Genomic DNA, 18671 nt, shown 5'->3' on the forward strand with positions numbered 1-18671 from the left:
AGGTGAGGCTCAGAGGCAGCACTAAGAACTCATGGTCTCTGGGGGTGACCCAGAGACTAGATGGCTCCCCTCTCCTTTCCTGTCCGACCAGGCACCCCCCCAGGGACCCCAGCATCGAGCCCCCAGCCCCCAGAGAAATCACCTCTAAGTGGATGTGTATGACAAATTTAATTCCCCCTTCTCCATCTCACAAAGGTTTCTCACATTTTTGTACAAAAACCCAGGCCTCCTTTCCCCCTCCCTGCCCACCCCAACATAAAAAGTTAATAGTTTAATAAATAATAATATGCTCCTGCCCAGGCCCAGAGGGGTGGGGGTCAGGGAGACACTGTGGCCAGACTGGGAGACCCATGAATCTGGGAGCCAAGTTCCTGCCTCCTCAGGAACCCTGGAGTCCACCTGCCTCCCACCACCCCTGTTAAATAAATAAGTATAAATAAGGCACAGATGCCCCTCTGCCCAGGTCTCCGGGATGGATCCTGGAGGGATCGTCTCTAACTAGGAGAGAATGGAGTTGGGGGGGAAATCCTCTGACCACCACAACTCCATCCCGAAATAAATAAATAAATAAGATCTGGCTTTGAACGGCGCGGGTGGCTCTGGGCAGAGGGTCACAGCCGAGTCTTCAGCAGCAGCAGGCCCCGCACGGCCCAGTCAAGCGTCAGCTGCAGCCCCCCCAGGATGGCATGGGCCGCTCGGATGCCCCCCCAGGCTGAGGCAGGGGGTGCCAGGGGGGGCGCCGGGGGGTCTGGGGGCACCTGGGGCAGGGCCAGGCGGGACATCTGTCAGGAGAGAACAGAGGGTTAGCATCAGGCCAGGGGTACAGTGGGGTGTCCGAGTAAGGGGGTAGGGGGTTTGAAGCCCGTGCTAAACCAGGGTTGGAGGAGGGCCAGGGGCCTATTTCCACAGCATCTCGGGGCCTGGAAGCTGGGGTGTCAGGGGAGAGAGTCCTGCAGGATGCTGAGTTCAGAAATTTGAGGCTGGGGCCAAAGGTGGGGGTCTTGAGGCTGGGGTTCCAGAGTCAAGTTCAGGGGGCCAGGGTGGGTCTGAAGGTCAGGGCTGGGATTCTGGGGCTGAGGTCTTAGATGTGGGGTCTCTGGGATCAAGCTCAGACACTCATGGGTGAAGGCTGGGATCTCAAGTCTGGGGTCTCAGAGCTGAGAACTGGAGTCTGAGTTCCAGGGCCTTTGGGCTCATGTCCAGGAACTGAGGACTGAAGTCTTAACACCTCAGGGTCTTGGGTCTGGGGTTTAGAAAGAGCTCAGGGCCTGGGGTCTTCTCATTGGAGACCTCAGGATCTAGGTCCGTGGGGTCTGGGGCTTGCAGAGCGAGGGTCTCCAGGCTGGTTTTGAGTCAAAGCTCATCATCATAGGGTCTGGGGCCTTAAGGTGTCAGGATCTCAGGGCCAGGATGTATGTGTAGGTGGGGGGGCGTCTCAGGGTCTGGAGGTTCAGAATTTCCTGGGCTTGGGGTCTGGAATCCTCCTGTCTTGGAGTCAAGGTCTCCAGGTCTTGGGATGAGGGTCTGGACTCTCAAATCTTAGGACTTCAGGGTGGAAGACTTGGAGTCACAAGATCATGGGGTCCAAGTCTCTGGGTGAGAGTTTAGAGTTTCCAGGCAGGACTTTGGAGTCCGGGGCCTCAGAGAAACGGGGGGAGGGTCTCAGAGTGGCCTGGAGTCCAGGGGTTCGGGGCTCAGGGCCAGGTCATCGTACCAGGAGCTGCAGCCGGCGCAGCAGCCGGTCCAGCCGGGCCTGCAGGGTGCCCAGCTCAGGCTCCAGGGTCCGCAGGGAAGGGCCTCCTGAACGTCGCAGCCACTGCACATGCCTCAGGTAGGAGAACAGGTCTGCCCGCAGCCGTGTCAAAACTCCCGGGAGCTGGGCGACCGGTGTGGGGGGGGGGGGGTGGGCGTCAAGAAGCGCCTGGCAAGCGCCCACGCCAGCCCCCAACCCCCTGCACCCGCTTCACTGGCCCACCCCCGCCCTTACCTGCAGGGCTCCCAGCGCCCCCGCACTCATGGCCAAGGTGGGGAGCGAATCCAGGCTGTGGTCTCCGTCAGCTGGGAATTTGTCTCTCTTGGAGGGAAAAGAGGCCGTGAGAGGGACCCAACCCAGCTCCGGGGGGTTCTTCCTCCCCCACCACAAGCCCCTGACCCCCTTTCCCCCACCCTGTCTCGGCCACCCTGGTAGCCCAGAAGCCCTCAGGATCTCGGTCCTGGCCCCAGCCCGTCCCCTGCAGGCTGTCCTACCAGCTGTGCGGCCAGCTGCCGAGTGTCCGCCAGGAGGGAGCGGGTCAGGAGCACGGCGCTGTCCAGCTCAGCGCGAGGGTCCGGGGAGGCCCGCGGCGGGGCGGGCGGCGGCCCCGGGGCAGCAGCTCTATCGGGCCACAGGCTCAGGGCGGCCAGGACCAGGCAGCAAACACCTGGGGAGGTGGAGAGGTGCGGGGAGAGGGCAGCGGCTCAGCCCCGACCGGGGGTCTGAGGGAGGAGGGGCTGGGGTGGGGGTCCTGGGTCCCCGGGCTGAGCGCCTAGGGCTCGGCGCAGGGCCTGGGCGGGTTTCCCTCTCCCTCCCCGGCTCGGGCTGCCCCGCCCGTCGGAGCAGACGCGGCCCCGGGGCGGGTAGACGGGCCGGGCGTCTCCCGTCCGCCCCCGGACGCCGGAATCCGGGCCCCGGGGCGGGGCACGGTCGGGGGGAAGACGCACAGGCCAGGACCTGCCCCCCTCCCGGGGCTCGCGAGCCCGAGCCGGACCGAGAGCCGGGAAAAGAGACCCGGGGGGGACGGAGCCGCCGGAGGAGGCCCCGTGGGGGCCGACCCGAGCGGGCCACAGAGTCGGGGATGCCCCGGGGCGCACCTGGGCGGCCGGCGGCGGGGAGGCGGGCGCGCCGGGCGAGCACGCCGCGGGCGGAGAGGGCGCCGGCGGCGAGGTGCAGTGGGGCCCCGGGCCGCCGCAGCCCATACCCCCCCTCCCCGCCCACCCGCCCGCCGGCCAATCAGCGGCCCCCGGGCCGCCCGGCTCCCGCGGCACGCCCCCGGCCCGCCCCCTGGGCCCTCCCCACCCGCAGTCCGTCGGTCTGTCCGCGTCCGTCTGGCTCTGCCGTTTGTCTGCACCCCTGCGTCTCCCTCTCTCTCTCTCCTCCCCTTGGCTGGGCGCGGAGAGGGGTGGGGGGTCCGCTCTGACTTCCTGGGGCACTCTGCCTCAGTTTCTCTCCTGGAGCCTGTCCTTCGGGGTCCCCGGGTGTCTGGGGCCCCCTGACGCCCCGGAGGTCCCGGGCCCTCCGGGCTCAGCCCCTGGCGTTTGTCTGTCTGTCCGTGGGCCTCCCATCTCTGTCTCTGCGCCTGGTTCTGCCCCGTCGGGGTCTCCGCGTCTCTGACCCGGCCTTGCACCTCTCCCGCTGCCCGTCCCTTGCCTAGGCCCCCTGCCCGCCCCGAAGGTCCTCCTCGCTGCGTCTCCGCCTCCCCATCGCTGCCTCGCGCTCCTCCGGCGCTCTGTCTGCTCCCCACCCTTCCAGCGACGGTCCCTCCCTCCTCTCTCCCTCCCCGTCCACCGCCCCCCCCAACTCCCCGCTCCAGGAACTTGAACCAACTTACTGTTCATGTCCCCACAGGGGCAGGGGTTCCCCAGGGCAGGGGGCAGGGGGCTGGGGGCCTTTAACCCTTCCCTGTCCGCTGCCGTGGGAGCCCTGGGGGTCAGCTGGGCCTCGGCCTGGGGAGGGGAGGCATGTGCGTGTGAGCAGAGAAGGCCGCGGCAGTGAGGGAGTGTGCACGCCTGGGGGGTTATATAGGGGGCCGAGGCGGGCGGGCGGGGGGCAGGCGGCAGGGGAGGGCGGCCTGACACATCCTGACTCACCCTCCCTGCCTGCCTTTTCCATTCAGACGGAGCCGGCTGCCTCGCAGGGCTCACGCCGCCGCCGCTCTCGGAGGAGGGCACGGAAGGAAAAGTTGGAAAAGTTGAAAAGGGAAAGGGGGGGTGGTCGGAGAGGGGCTGGTGAGGTCATTGGCGTCCCCTCCCTCCACCTCCTCGGCCGGCCGCCGGGGCAGACACACGCTGCTGAGAACGGGGCCTGGCTGCAGGGCAAGGGGGGGCGGGTGGACCAGGGCTGGCTGAGAGATGGGGAGACGGGGAGCTGAAGATGGGGGCTGGAGGGCTGGAGGTGCGAGCGCAGAGACGCTTTTAGGAACAGAGAGAGAGGGCTGGGGAGACCCAGACCCAGGCAGGGAGGTCCAGACACACAGAGAGATGGGCCGCAAGCAGAGATGGAGCGTCTGAGATGCAGAGAGAGAGAGACAGAGATCTCCCCAGAGAGACAGAGACAGCCAGAGAAAACCAGCAGAGAGAGGTGAGGTCCAGGAAGCAATACAAGGTCAGCAGGAGAGATTTGGAGAGACTCTCAAAAAGGAAAAGAGAGAGACAGGTGTGTCTGAAAGAGGCGAGGCAGGGCATCAGAGGCACAAGGCAGGGTGACAGAGATGGAGCCGCCCCAGGGGCGGAGGTCCCCTGACAGAGGCAGGTGCCAGCAAGGGGTCAGCCATGGGGACCAACAGAGGGGGGCCATTCTCCCAAAGACATGCTGGAACGTGGAGACAGAAGACCAGAGGCAGAGACAGGGACCAGGGACGAGAGACACCCAGCAGGTGTGGGACCTCGAACACGTGGCTTCACCTCGCTGTGCCTCAGTTGCTCTGTCTGTGAAATGGGGACACCCCAGGCACCCTCCCCAAACGCCTGTGCAGGGAGACAGTGAATTCACTCCTGTAAAGTCACACAGTCAGCTCTCAGTAGACACGAACCATGGCCATTCTCACCATTGATGTTTTATTAACATATCCAGGGAGACAGAAAGATGTGGCCCCTAGGGAGATGGAGATGGGAAGATAGGGAGAGAGCTGGGGAGGGGGAGGTCAGGGATGGGGAGAACATGTGCAGAGGCGGAGAAGTGGACAGGGGCTGGACATGCAGGGGGACAAGGACTCCAGGGGACAGCGGTGCCAACACAGACGCAGGTATACCAGGTTAGGGTATGGAGGGCCCCCAGGGTTCATGGCAGGACAAGTGAGGGACCCAGACAGGAGCCCAAGCCCCCAAGAGCAACCCCCCCAGGATAAAGGTAAGCAAAGGAGGACGGAGGGATATGAGAAGTCAAAAGGTGACCCGGACTTTCGAAGGTCTCCCTGCAGAGCACCCCCCGCACACTGACCCCAGACTGTGCTGAGCTGCCAGGGGGACCCCGGGGATGAATGGCAGCTGGAGGCCCCCATCCCCCACCACTTGGGGGGTGACTGCTGAGGCCCCCGGGGAGGTGAGGTCACAGCCCCCCACGGTGGGACATGACCTCATCGCCTCAGGTGAGAGCTCGCTCTGCCTCTCAGTCTGCCGCGGCCACCCCTGCCAGGGCCCCCCAGGGGCCCTCCCCAGCCCCCGCGAGCGCTGGGACCCAGGCCTCTGACCACTGGGTCTCCGCCCCTCAGGGGGCCTGTTTCCGGCTGAGTCAGCGTGGGGGGCCTGAGGCTGCGTCAGTGAGGGGAGAACTGACGTAGCCCCCCCCCAGACTGGCGGGGCCAGCCAAGGTGACTCAGGCCACCAGCCTGGGGGATGGCCTGGCCCGAGGGGGTGTGGGGGCCTGGGCCTGGGGCCAGCCTGTCGGAAGGCAGCCCCTTCAGTGACGGGGGGCAGGGCAGGGGAGGTGCCAGCCCCCACCGGCTGCTTCAGCCTAGGATGCCTAGGATCGCAAGACTGTCCCCCCCAGCCTCCTCCCTCTCTCTTGAGGGTCCAGACCCCCAGCCTCCTCCTCCTCCTCCACGTCCAGGAGCCCAGCTCCCAGCCCCCTCCTCCCACAGACCCAGGTGTCCTGTCCAGGAGTGAAACCCTTGTTTCTCGAAAGATGGAGAGAACTTGTAGGCATGCTACAATCTGGGGAGTGCAGTCCGGAGTCCCGGGTACGGGTCAGCGGTCCGCGCCCAGCACCAGCCCCCTCCCTGAGAGTGTGGGAGTCATCTCCGCCCCCCCCCCCCCAGCGTAGGAGGCGGGCTGCAGGGGGCTAGTGGGTGCAGGCTGGAGGGTGGGAGTTCTCAGGACTCCTGGGTCTTCCCCGAAGGTGGGGACACTCGGGCCACTTCTGCGGAAAGGAGGGTGAGAAAGAAAGGCAGAGACAGACCCCAGGGAAAGACGTGGTGGAGAATCACAATGACAGGAGATAATGGTGACAAACGGAGACGGGGCCACAGCGAGGCCCCAGGGAGGAAGAGATGCAAACAACAAACAAAAAGTTGGGACCCACAGACACAGAGAGACAAGCTCGGGGGCTGAGAGACAAAGATGGGGAGAGACAGAGGGGTTCGGGCACTGAGGGGTGGTCACAGACGCGGGGGGGGGGGGAGATGTCGCTGGGAGATGATGGGGCCCCAGGGGGTCCTTGCTCATGGGCTGGCCCCGGCTGAGGTGGAGCTGGCCGGCGTGAGGTCAGCAGGTCCGAGGCTGTGTGTGTCCGTCTGTCTGTCCCTGGGGGGTCCTGTCTGGCCTCTGGGGGGTGACGGGGCAGGCGGGCCGCAGAGTCAGCCCAAACCTGTCATTAGCGGTGAGGGCCGTGACGGTGGGCCCCCCCCCCAGCCCCAAGCCGCGGTCCAGGGCCCGCGGCCCCGCCCCCCACCCCCTCCTTGATCCCTGAGGAATCCCGGGAATTGGGAAGTGGGTCCGGATGATGTTGACACAGGAAACGGTCAGCAGCTGCCTGGCCTCAGCCCTGCAACCCCTCTGACCCCCACCCCCGGCCCCCTGCCGAGCCCCTCTGACCTGTGTCATCTCTGACGAAGGCAACCCCGGGGCCCACTCAGCACCCACCAGGATGTTTACAGGAGGTGGGGAGGCCGGGAGGCAGCCTCACAGGGCTCCTGGGGAGGGGGCTCTGGACTCCTGGTCAGCTGCCCTCAGACCTCGGCCCTGCCCCTTGCACCCTCAGACTGAGTCAGGACCCCCCCGGCCACCTCTGTCAGACCTGAGTCAGGACCCCCGGCCCCTCCTCCCTTAGACCCGGGGATCCAGACCACCAGCCCCTCTTCCCTCAAGGACACAGGGGTCCAGACCCCCAGTCCCTCCCCTTCAGACCCGGGGTCTGGACACAAGGACAGACCACTCCAGGGGCGATGAGCCCCGTCCTCACTGGCTGGAAGCTGAGTGCAGGTTCAGGGGAGAACTCAGGATCAGTTCCCAACCCAGCCCCCAGGTTGACTGCCTCCCCCACCACCCTGGAGCCGGACCAGAAGCCTGGGGACCCCAGTTGGGTGTGTTTCCCCATTTGCGGCTGAAGAGACTGAGACGCGCTAGACGGGGCTCCCTTCCTGTGACTTCCCGCCCCACCACCCAGGCCTCAGAGCTCTCAGATCCTGTGGGGCCCAGCCCTCTGGTAGGTTACACATTCCCCATCGGGGGCCTGGATGCCCTTGGGACTGGAGGCACCTGAACAGGAGCTACGTGGCCTGACCCCCATTTTTCATCACCCTCCTAGGTCTGGGTGCTCAGGAGCCTCCCTAACAATGGGGCTCAGTGAGGTCCTCTGGGCCTCAGGCCCCCCACCCCTGGTTGCTAGGGAGGCCCTCCCCCTGTCAACCAGGTCTGAGGAGATTTTGGGCCCCCTGGACCTTCCCCTTGGGCATCAGTTTACTAAGCAGAGGGAGGCCTTGGCAAGAGGTCTTGGGGTGCCCACTCTTGGGGTCCCCTGGTTGGCAAAGGGGAGATGACTTAGACTCCTCTTGCTTTGCACCCGGGTTGCTGAGGGGGCTCTTCTAACACCAGGGCCCCATCCCACCCCTGAGGCCCCTTCCACCTGGTTGCTAAGGAAGCAACTCCCTAGCAACCAGGCATGACCAGGCCAGTGTGACCCCCCTTTTTTCCTTCCCCACTGCTGAGGGGTCTCCCTAGCAACAGAACTTAGAACTTTGGGGGCAGGCAGGCAGGTGGGCGGGGCCAAGCCGGTTGCTGGGGTGATGGCCTTCAAGGTCTCTCCCCACAGAGGCCCCAGGAGGCTGGGGAGGCAACATGGTGGGCTCTGGGATCCCAGCTTTAGGTCTCCTCCTGCTCATGCAGGGCTCAGTAGGTGAGGGCGCTGGCGAGAGGGTCGGAGAGCGGGGCTGGGAGCGCCTCAGCCTCCATTCTCCCCACATGGCTCTTCTCTTTCACAGACGGGAATGGAATCCAGGGATTCTTCTATCCATGGAGTGAGCAGCGGAGGACACCCGGGGTCCCCCCAGGGACAGAGAGCCCAGACTGGACCCCCGGGTCTGAGGGAGGAGGGGCCGGGGTCCGGACCCCCGGGTCAGAGGGAGGAGGGGATGAGGTCCGGACCCCCGGGTCTGAGGGAGGAGGGGCCGGGTTCGGATCCCAGGGTCAGAGGGAGGAGGGGACGGGGGTCCGGGCCTCCGGGTCAGAGGGAGGAGGGGACGGGGGTCCGGGCCTCCGGGTCAGAGGGAGGAGGGGCCGGGGTCCGGACCCCCGGGTCTGAGGGAGGAGGGGATGAGGTCCGGACCCCCAGGTCAGAGGGAGGGGCCTCCGGGTCAGAGGGAGGAGGGGCCGGGGTCCGGACCCCCGGGTCTGAGGGAGGAGGGGATGAGGTCCGGACCCCCAGGTCAGAGGGAGGAGGGGACGGGGGTCCGGGCCCCCGGGTCAGAGGGAGGAGGGGCCGGGGGTCCGGGCCCCCGGGTCAGAGGGAGGAGGGGCCGGGGGTCCGGGCCCCCGGGTCAGACGGAGGAGGGGATGAGGTCCGGATCCCCGGGTCTGAGGGGATGGGGTCTGGACCCCCGGGTCTGAGGAGGAGGGGCCGAGGGCCTTGACTTTGACTCTGACAGAACAGGGACTGGGGGCCCGGGCTGGAGTGGGCTCTGGGCTGGCGGCCTCGGCCCGGCCGTGGGCTCCGTAACGATGCCGCCCCTCGTGATGGGTCCTCAGGTTGTGAAGGAGACGTGTGGGACCGGGAGAGTTGCGGGGGCCAGGCGGCAATTGAGAACCCCAACCTCTGCCTGCGTCTCCGATGCTGCTACCGCGACGGGGTCTGCTACCACCAGCGTCCGGATGGTGCGCGGGGAGTCAGGGCCCCGGGGTGGGGCTGGCGGTGGGCAGCCCTGGGTCTCACCGCCGCCCGCTCTGCGCAGAGAACATGCGGCGGAAGCACATGTGGGCGCTGGGCTGGACGTGTGGAGGCCTCCTCTTCCTCATCAGCAGCATCTGCCTGTTCTGGCGAGTGGGGCTTGGCGCGGGCGGGCGCCCCTCACCCGGGTGTGGGGGCAGGCGGGCGGCGCGGCTGACGGTGTCCCCTCCCCGCCAGGTGGGCCAGGCGACGCGACATGCTGCGGCTGCCCTGGTTCCTGAAGGGCAAGTGTGACCTGTCCAGGACGGTCTCCTTGTTGTCCAAGGACCGGACCCCGAGCGAAAAGAAGACGCCCTCTGTCGGCAGCATTCCTGCCTCGGCGCACGCGGAGGGGGCCCTTGACGTCTCGGGGGGCACCGAGGGGGAGGGGACGGAAGGGGGCGAAGAAACGGAAGGGGGGGACGAAGATGATTAGGGGCGCCCCCTGGAGGGGCCCCTCAATACAGACGTAGCACAGAGCTGCTCGGTCTCTTTTCTGAGAAGCATGAAGGGGGGGTGGGGCGGGCGCGGTGCTGGGAATGTGTGTGTGTGTGTTTTGGGGGGGGTCTTGGGCTGACGGGGGGGGGTGCTGGGCTGTGATCACGGGAGGTGCGTGGGGACAGGCGTCTGGAATGAGAGAAGCCCCAGGGTAAATGCGGGGGATCTGAGCTGAGAGGTACTTGGGTTAACAAGACACCCTGAGTTGAGTGTAGGTCCCAGGCTGTGATTAGCGGGGGGTCTAGACTGAGGGGGTGGTGGTGGCCTCAGCTGAGACTCCAGCTGGGCTGGGAGGGGTGGTTCACAGGCAGCCGAGCCCCTCATCTGTCCTTCTGCCACTGTCTGACAGTCTCTGCTGCCCACCTGCCAGCCCATGGGATCCTGCGGCCCTTGGGCCAGCAGCGGCTCGTCCCACTCCCCACCAAGGCTGGATGACTGCAGCCCTTGGCCTCGGGACAGAAACCTTTCTGGAAGCTCCTTACGGCTGAAGACTCATCCTGCTCGGCCCCCCTCCTCCTTTCTCAGGGACAGACCCCACACCAGCTGACCCTCCACACGTGTTTTGTGTTTTTCCCAATAAATATCTTGCAGTCTTTGTCCCTCTGTCTGCCTCTCCGGAGACCCCAAACTAACTGAGGAACCTGGTCTGCAGGAGGTCTGGATGGGGAGTTGGGTCTGGGCTTGAGATTCCTGCCTCCCTCCCTGCCTGCCCCAGGCTCCTGTCCCCCCTCCACGAGGGGGCGGCCTGGACAGCTGGGCTCCTAGGGCCCCTTCCCCTGCTCCAGCAGTGTCCCTCCCCAGACAGACATGCAGTGCTAGGAGGCAGAGCCGTTTATCTGGGGGAGAGATGGGAGACAGGCAGGTGTATCCTGGTGGCCAGGGGCTGCTGGGGGCAGCGGCGCGTCTCCGTCAGGCGCTCACAGCTGGGGCCACGCGTTCATCTGCAGGATGGAGGGTGGCATTAGTGGTGGCTTGGGACCCCTGCATCCCAGGTCCACCACACATGGCCAGGGGCCCCTTCCTCCTGCTTTGGCCCCTCACAACGAACTCTCACACTTATTCAGGGCTCCTCTGATTTTCACAGCCTGCTGGGCAGCAGCAACTGTCCCTTTAACACAGCGGACCCCAGGGGTACAGGGTGGGAGACGAGAGGCAGAGAGAGGCAGAGAAGTCGAGGGGACCACAGAGGCATGACGCAGAGGGACATGGGAGATGGACTGTGACAGACACAGGGACACAGGCAGAGACAGAGGAGAGGACACGGGGAGAAATGACGTGGGCTGGGTCTGGGTCTGTGCATCCCGATGGGTTTTGGTCCCAGAGAGAGAGAGGAGTGCCTGGAGTCCCACCCACAGTCCCTCTGTTCAAATTCCAGTTCTCTGTCGCTTGGGTGCTGGAGCCACCTCGCCCTGCCCACGCTGAGTCCTGCCTTTGGACAGGCCCGTTTTCCTTCTCAGAGGGGCCTAGAGTCTAATCAGCTTGGCCAGTTTCTGGCAAGTGGTTCTGGCAGCAGAGGTTCCCCACAGCTGGGTTAACATTTCTGGGCAAGGTAAAGTGTTTTCAGGGGGTAATTTTAACCACTGGCGCCTATTTCTGCATGGTATGTCAAACTCTGTGTTAGCTTACGCTTCGTCTATGCATGCATTTGTTCGTCTTCAACTGTTTCCTCATCTGAAACACAGAACATAGCATTTGATCCAGGTGACTATTCTCGAAATTCTCTCACCAAAAAAAAAAAAAGGAAAAAGGTATATAACTAGCATTCTTCTGGTTGCAGAGGAGGAAAGTTAATTCATCACCAATAGAGAATGTCTTTGAACATGGATTTAGTTCGTTTATGGAACCCCTCACTTGGGAAACTGATTCGATCATCCATCCATTGTTCCACTTACCTGTTCACCTACCAACCAACCCTTTCATCTGTCCTCTCATCTGTCTACCTACCCATCTGCCCCAAATCCATTCAACTACCCATCCACCTAACTGCCATCAATCAGTCCCATTGTATTGGGAATTCCCTGGAGGTCCAGAGGTTAGGACTCAGCACTTTCACTGCCGTGGGCCTGGGTTCAGTCCCTGGTCAGGAAGTTTAAATCCAACAAGCCACACTGTGCAGCCAAAAACAAAAAAACCGAAACCCCCACCATATCCATCCATCCACCCACCCATCCATCAATCAATTCATCCATCCATCCATCCCTCATCTGTCCATCCATTCATCCACCCACCCACCCAATCATCAGCCTCTGACTTCCTGAGTTCACTCTTAGCTGGGGAATGCTAAGAACAAAGACACCAGGGACCCAGATCTTACCCTCTAGGGTCTCCCTCTTGGGTGCGAGAGACAGTATCAGTACACACACACACACACACACACACACACACACACACAACACACAGCAATACAAACAATAAAAGGGGGTAACTCAGACCATGAGAAGACCCAGAAAAAGGCACTGAAGTCACAGTCAGATCATAAAAGACATCTGGTAAACTTTCTGTGCGGAGTGAAGACTACAAACGTGCCCCTGATGAAGCTGAAGGCGTGGACAGAGGCCAGTTGGTGGGAGACATCCCGACCATGATGGACGGGGGTGGGGGGTGGGGGTGCCATCATCACTGCAGAGAAGGCAGGAGAGTGGGGGACACACACAGTGAGCCGCCTGCATTCAACCAGAGGGCGGCAGGGAGCCCCAGCAGGTCTCCGCACTCTGGAGAATACAACAACTAGCCCCCCTTGGGCAAGAGGTGGCACCTTTTGGGGGCCTCAGTGTCCTCCCTGGGATGGGACAGTAATACTAGTGACCTCAGGGACTGTTACACTGGGAGGACTGGATGGGAAATGAGACCGGGTATGCCTGGAGACTGGTGACACTGGGACCAATATCCCCAAATATCCAAGGAGCCGATCGTGACTCTCTGGCCCTCATGGCTGGGGGGGGGGGGGGGGGGGGGGTTGGGGTGTGTGTGTGTGTGACTCTCTGGCCCTCATGGCTGAGGTGTGTGTGTGTGTGTGTGTGTGTGTGTTAGTTGTTCAAGTCGTGTGTGACTCTTTGCAACCCCATGGACTGTATGTAGCCCACCACGCTCCTCCGTCCACGGAATTCTCCAGGCAGGAATACTGGAGTGGGCGGCCACGCCCTTCTCCAGGGGACCTTCCCGACCCAGAGATCGAACCCAGGCCTCCTGCACTGCAGGTAGACTCTTCACCATTTGAGCGACCTGGAAATTCCCACGTCCAGAGGCGGGCTCTCATTTGTCTCTCCCGGTCTACACCCACGCGTACTGTTTCTGGGTCTTCGTTCTCTGGTCTCTGCTCTTTGCTTCTCTCCCTCCCGCGATCTTGACCTCTACCTGTCTCTCTTCCCCGCGTATCCCTGTCCCCGTCCCTCCACTTCCCTGTCCCTTTGACGCCTCTCCCCTCGTCCCCGCCCCGCCTCACCTCCCCACCCCTCACCTCGGGCTCACTCTGTGCCCGCTCCCGTCGCCCCGGGCCCGGCCTCCAGGGAGGTGAGCTGCAGGCGCACGCGGCGGGAACCGGCGGCGGGCGGCGGAGGCGTGCGGGTGGCGCGGCGCGCTCCCTGGGAGCCGGGTGCGGCGCGCCGGCCGGCGGCGGAGGAAGCCGGCGCCGACCAGCGGCGGGAGAGCTTCCGCGCGAGGCGGGCGAGTGCCGAGGGCCTCAGGCCGTAGTCGCGCTCGAGCTCCTGGCGCGAGATCTCGATGTTGCCTGTGTACCAGAGGATCCAGCCGAGCAGGCTCAGGAAGACAAGCAGCGCGCCCGTGTAGATAAGCAGGTCGCCGAAGTCGCGGCCGCGCACCTGCAGCTGCGCGAACACGCCGGTCAGCAGCGCCGCCATGCCCGCCACGTCCAGCGCCACGGCCAGCAGCAGCGCCATCCGGCAGCGGCCCAGGCCGGACGCCAGCCCCGGCGCGCCCGCCGCCGGGGACTGTGCACCGCTCAGCGGGGGCCCCGGCGAGGTGCACACGGCTGGAGCCGCCGCCATGGCTGGCTCTGACCCGCGGAGAGCGCGTTCCGCGTTCCGGGTGCGGCCCGGGGCGGGGTCAGGGTTCTGTGCCAGGTATGCCTGGCGCTCTCCTGGTCACCTGGGCTGGGCCGGGTGTGGACGGGCCCGGCCCGGGGGAGCCCTGGCTCTCAGGAGCCGATGCGGGGTCCGGCTGGGCGCACGGGTTAGTGTGGCCCGGGCCCCCTGCGCTCCTCCAGGAGTCTGAAGCCGCACGTGATCCAAATTCAGGACTTTCTGATGGAGGCACTAGAAGGCGCGCGGGGTGGGGGGAAGCCCTGGCGTTGTTTCTGTGCTTGCCTCTTGCGCCTCCTGGGCAGCGGGCCCCGCGGTGGGGACAGGTGGGGTCAAAAAACAAGGATCAGACAAGGCCCTGGGCCCTCAGGCAGAGGATCAGCAGTCACAGCGCCTTAAGGGATGTAAGTGGGCACTATATTGCCTGCCTGCTGAGGCCGCCAGAACCGTGGATGGGACTCACAGGAACTCTGTCGCCACCATCAGATTAGAGCACTCCAATGGAGGGAACAGGCAAACCCCAACGTCCCTGCTCGCTCAGATTTCTCCTGGGACTTCGGGACCGTCGGGACTCATCAGGGGCGGAGTCCAAAGGCAAGGAGATGGACAAGGCCTCTGCCCTCGAGGAGTTCCTGGACATAATGACGCGTTGTCCCGGTGGAGGTGACATAAGGCCCGGTTCTTTCCTTCTGCTCACTTGGGAGTCTCTCCAGGCCCTGCGCTAGCCAAGGCTGCGCCACAGAGATGTATCAGGCGACGCTCCTTCTCCTCAAGGACTCTGACAACAGAAAAGAAAAGTTGCATAAAGTGTAACGGCCGTGAACGGTGCTGGTGGGAATGGAGCGCGAGGCCGCAAGGCGCAGGGGAGAGGGGGGAACAGGAATGGAAGCTCTAAGGGAACCAGAGGTTTCGCAGTCAAATCTCCTCTCCTCCAACACAACTCGCCCTTAGAGGAAATCCACGTCCCTCCAGGGTGGCGGTCTGCGAGAAAGTTCCAACCAGCTTTTCTCTAGACTCCAGGCGAGAGCGAGTTGAGAGAAGGGGCTTCCGGGGATAGCCGAAGCTTTCCGAAGGTGGCCGAATAGGGACCGAGTGTTTCCGAAGCGATCCGAAGTGGGCATGGGGCAAGACGACGGAAGGCGGCCATCCTTCCGAAGGGCGTTTCCGGAGAGTTCCGAAAATGTCCGAGCGGGCCCGCTGGCTTCGTCGGGAATAGCCGACGGTCAACGAAGAAGCTGGAGGCCCTTGGAGTCCCTGGAACTAGGGTTAAATAGTTCACGCACTCAGTTTCATTTATCAGACAAATGTGTACTGAGCACCCATACTGTACCAAGCATTGGGTGGCCATGTTGGAAAGACGCCGCTGAGGAAGGGGACTTGGGGGCCTCTGTAGCGAGACCCGCTCGGATATCCGGCCGCGGAGTTCCGAGGACACACGAAGGGCCCTCAGAAGGGCGGCGCTGCGGGTCGAGAACGCACGCGCCCTCGGGCCCCTAGCGGAAGGCTTCGGAAGGGCCCCGAAAGGTTGGCGACTGACAGGCGGAAATAGCCGAACGCTGACGAGCTGCCTCGGAGGCGGGTGTGGCCGACCGCATGCGCGTGCCCAGACAGGAAGCGGAAATGCGTGTCGGTATTAAAGGCGTCGCCCCGCCCCCAGCGTGCCTCTTTCCGTCTCCGGCCGCCGCACTGAGAGGGGGTGAGTGGAGGCCTTTTCCTCCTCCAGCGTGGCCGCGTCTCGCGCCTGCTCCCCGTGTTGGTGCCCCGGTCTGTTTGCTCTCACCGCACTCCTCGCGTTTTTGGCTGCTCTGCGGCGCCGCCGCCTTAGGTCTCTGTGGGTTCTCATCGCCTCGTCACCTGTAGTGAGTCTCGGCAGCCCGAGTTCAGCCCCGCCTGGCAGACTTATAGGCGCACGTGGTGCCCCCGTTCCCCGCGTCCCCCCAAAACACCTCTGTGTTCAGGTTTCTGCCTGTTGCTCCCCTGACGTTTCCCCGCGCCCTTTTCCCCGCAGTCTCCGCCATGTCTGCGCATCTGCAATGGATGGTCGTGCGGAACTGCTCCAGCTTCTTGATTAAGAGGAACAAGCAGACGTACAGCACCGTAAGTGGGGCCCCGACGCCTGGGTCGGAGGGAGGGGCCTGCACTATCGCCGTGCCCCCTTCGTCCTCACGATCGCGATGCGTTCCGGTTCCCAGGAGCCGAATAACCTGAAGGCACGCAACTCCTTTCGCTACAATGGGCTCATTCACCGCAAGACCGTGGGCGTGGAGCCGGCGGCGGACGGCAAAGGGGTCGTGGTGGTGATGAAGCGGAGATCCGGTGAGCCTTTACCATGGCTGGGCCCAGGCAATTGATCCCCTTCCGGGGCAGGGGGCTGTGGCTTTTCAGTGTCCGTGCTTATGCTGTTTAATCAGGATGCTTGGGCTCAGGATGTTTGCCTGGGAGGCTGGTTCCTTTAAGTTACAGGAGCTCATCTGAAAAGTGGAGATTAATAGGATCTGAGTTAATAAGAGGTTAATAGGATCTGAGTCAGGACTCCAAAATTGCTGCGGTTTGATGATGTTTTCAGAATAAATCCTTGAAGCACCCCAGGTGGAGGTGGACGTTTGTCTCTCCACAAGTGGGGAAACGGAGGCAAACAGCTGAGGGACCGACCTTTAGTTCCCACATGGAGGAAGTGAAGCTTCTGAAGCAGTAGTTCGACTCGACTTGTGGCTGGGGGGAGCTCAGAAGGAGGTCTCGGCATCCCACCCCACCCCCCATAAACTGGTTTACCCCACAGACTTGTCTTTTAGGCTCTTCGAGGGGGCTGAAGGGGAGGAGGGGTTTCTGGCTAACAGCTGAGATGGTGTGTCCCACCTTCAACACTTGTAAGTGGGCCCTGGGCTTTGTGAGACAGGAGCAAGTTTTTCCAGGTCCCTGACTGATTGCTCCGTGGGTTCTGAGCTCTGCGTCCTGTTCAGTGACAGCACCGACCACAGTTGCTGCCTCCTGGTCTCACAGGGACGAGGGTTAGCCTCTCTTCCTCAGTGCAGCCCTGGGCTTCCCCGATTCCCACACTCTTGAGAACCCTGTTCTGGGGTGGTGGGTCCCAAAAACCTTGCTTTGCCTTGTTGGATTGTTGGTGGCTCTTCCTGGGGTGTCAGAAACTGGGTTGATCTGAGGGAGTAACGGGGGCTCCCCTCTGGGGCAGCGAAGGCTAACATCAACCCTGCAGCGTGGTACAGGGTCCTTGGGGGAACCCAGAAGCACAGAATGCAGCTGGGACCCCATCAGCTCTGAGGCACAGTAAGGGGGGAGTTTTCCTTTCTCTCTTCCCTGGGCAGTGGAGAGTGGACTCCAGCTGTGCGCAGGTGAGGGGCGGGTGCCCTTCTTCCCTCCGTCCTTCCTGTGGCTGCAGATCACGCCGCATTAATTGGGGCCAGGCCTCAGAGCTTGGCCTTTCGGACTCTTGTTGCCGAGATGGTGGTAGCTTGGGCCTGGGAGGGTGTGGACGTGAGAGGAGCAGAGCTGCTTTCTGGGGAGCATTCAATACCTGGCCCGTGCGGTGCTGAGTGGCCGCCTCACTTGGGTACCTGTGACCTTACACATGAGAGTCCACCTCTGTCAGCTGAGCAGAGTTGGCCCCGGGCCGGGGTAGGGAGGAGACACCTCGGGCAGTGCAGGGCCTGGCCTGTGGTGACCATCCGTGTGATTGTCCTGTGAGTGGAGCTTGGAGATGAGGCAGCCTCCCGCACTCACACGGCCCAGGCACTCGGGCTTTCACGACAGGTGTGGGCACCGACGTTCCAGACCCTCCACTGACCCCTGAGGCCCCCCTTCTCCCCATCCCCCGCCAGGCCAGCGCAAGCCGGCCACTTCCTACGTGCGGACCACCATCAACAAGAACGCCCGGGCCACCCTCAGCAGCATCCGACACATGATCCGGAAGAACAAGTACCGCCCGGATTTGCGCATGGTGAGTGGGGCTGGCCGTGCAGGGCGGGCAGGCCAGGGGCACCTGGGCAGTGCTGCGAGGGGCGGTCCTCTGGTGACTGTGGAGCGGGACCTGCGCTCTGGGAACACAGGGTGGGGGGCACAAGCTCCCAGGGGAGGTGACCTGAGCCCGCCTCGCCTCCAGGCCGCCATCCGCAGAGCCAGCGCCATCCTGCGCAGCCAGAAGCCTGTGATGGTGAAGAGGAAGCCAAGCCGTCCCACCAAGAGCTCCTGAGCCTCTGGCCTCCCCTCCCCAGAGCAATAAAGCTGTCAGCAGCCTCCTCCACCTGCCGTCTTCTGTGCAGCCCCATCTCTACCCCTGCAAGTCTGTTCCTGCTCCCGTCTGTCCCCCCAGAGACCACCCACACCCGCCGGCACCACATAGGTTCCCCAGTGTCTTGGGTCTGAAGGGCCAGCTCCAGGCAGGGGGCCTGAGTCTGTGGCCCAGCGTTTCTGCCCGTCGGGGCTAGTGGTTAGTGTAAATTCAACATTCAGGAGACTAGGAGTTGCACGTGAAGTAAAACCTAGAATCGTCACACCACCACACTCTGCTAGTGCATGGTGAAGCTTCAGGATAGACCTATGTTGAAGTTTGGTGTCTGAATAGTCTCTCTCCTGAGGGGTGGGCATTTGGATGGAGGCTCAGCGCACCCCCTGGTCAGTAGTTCTGTGGCCTGTGCAGTGATGCATGTCCTGTCTGGGACCCTGCCTGTGGACTCTTGTTCCTCGGGGTGGTCTGGAAGCCCCAGTGGGAGCTGTGGCGGGGAGGAGGGGGACAGACTGACCCTGCCCTCAGCTGAGGGTCCTGGGCAGCTCACAGTCTCCCGAGGGACCCTGCAGGTGTGAACTGAGGATCTTGGGGCTTAGGAGCAGGCAGGGCCCACTTGTGCCTTGGCCTTTGGTTCTGGGCCAAGTGCCCATCTGGGAAGGGAGCCTGCCCTTGGGGTACCAGGCAGCTCCTGAGTCCTGGACCCTGTGGGGCCCTATCGCCAGCGGCAGACGGGAAGGCAGGCTGCAACAGCCACAGCCTCTTGGCTAGGAACCAGTCGGGC

The 18671-nt window shown here is 63.5% G+C and overlaps 4 protein-coding genes across 5 annotated transcripts; 2 read left to right on the forward strand and 2 right to left on the reverse strand.

Annotated features, from left to right (window-relative positions):
- Positions 1-149: 149 nt before the first annotated feature.
- IL11 (interleukin 11) lies at positions 150-2017 on the reverse strand. Its single transcript, XM_020889623.2, has 3 exons — positions 1988-2017; positions 1715-1876; positions 150-782 (listed from the first exon to the last, which is right to left on the reverse strand). Exons 1-3 carry the CDS (start codon positions 2015-2017, stop codon positions 612-614), a joined length of 363 nt encoding a protein of 120 aa, XP_020745282.2. The 3' UTR covers positions 150-611.
- Positions 2018-7606: 5589 nt separating this feature from the next.
- On the forward strand, positions 7607-9591 carry TMEM190 (transmembrane protein 190). The gene is made up of 5 exons (XM_020889622.2): positions 7607-8086; positions 8172-8207; positions 8935-9060; positions 9138-9222; positions 9311-9591. Exons 1-5 carry the CDS (start codon positions 8029-8031, stop codon positions 9546-9548), a joined length of 543 nt encoding a protein of 180 aa, XP_020745281.1. The 5' UTR covers positions 7607-8028; the 3' UTR covers positions 9549-9591.
- An 835-nt stretch (positions 9592-10426) lies between these two features.
- TMEM238 (transmembrane protein 238) lies at positions 10427-15251 on the reverse strand. 2 transcript variants are annotated; one of them, XR_002313191.2, is made up of 3 exons: positions 13068-15251; positions 11237-11281; positions 10427-10551 (listed from the first exon to the last, which is right to left on the reverse strand). XR_002313191.2 is itself a non-coding variant. In XM_020889588.2 (2 exons), exon 1 carries the CDS (start codon positions 13612-13614, stop codon positions 13075-13077), a length of 540 nt encoding a protein of 179 aa, XP_020745247.1. In that variant the 5' UTR covers positions 13615-15251; the 3' UTR covers positions 10427-10551; positions 13068-13074. The 2 variants fall into 2 exon arrangements, 1 of the variants encoding a protein (XP_020745247.1); XM_020889588.2 differs by lacking the exon at positions 11237-11281.
- RPL28 (ribosomal protein L28) lies at positions 15235-17910 on the forward strand. Its single transcript, XM_020889585.2, has 5 exons — positions 15235-15343; positions 15656-15744; positions 15840-15963; positions 17484-17602; positions 17765-17910. Exons 1-5 carry the CDS (start codon positions 15241-15243, stop codon positions 17852-17854), a joined length of 525 nt encoding a protein of 174 aa, XP_020745244.1. The 5' UTR covers positions 15235-15240; the 3' UTR covers positions 17855-17910.
- The last annotated feature ends 761 nt before the right edge of the window (positions 17911-18671 follow it).

Source organism: Odocoileus virginianus, chromosome 20 (genome assembly GCF_023699985.2).
Source record: "Odocoileus virginianus isolate 20LAN1187 ecotype Illinois chromosome 20, Ovbor_1.2, whole genome shotgun sequence".
Taxonomy (NCBI): Eukaryota; Metazoa; Chordata; class Mammalia; order Artiodactyla; family Cervidae; genus Odocoileus; species Odocoileus virginianus.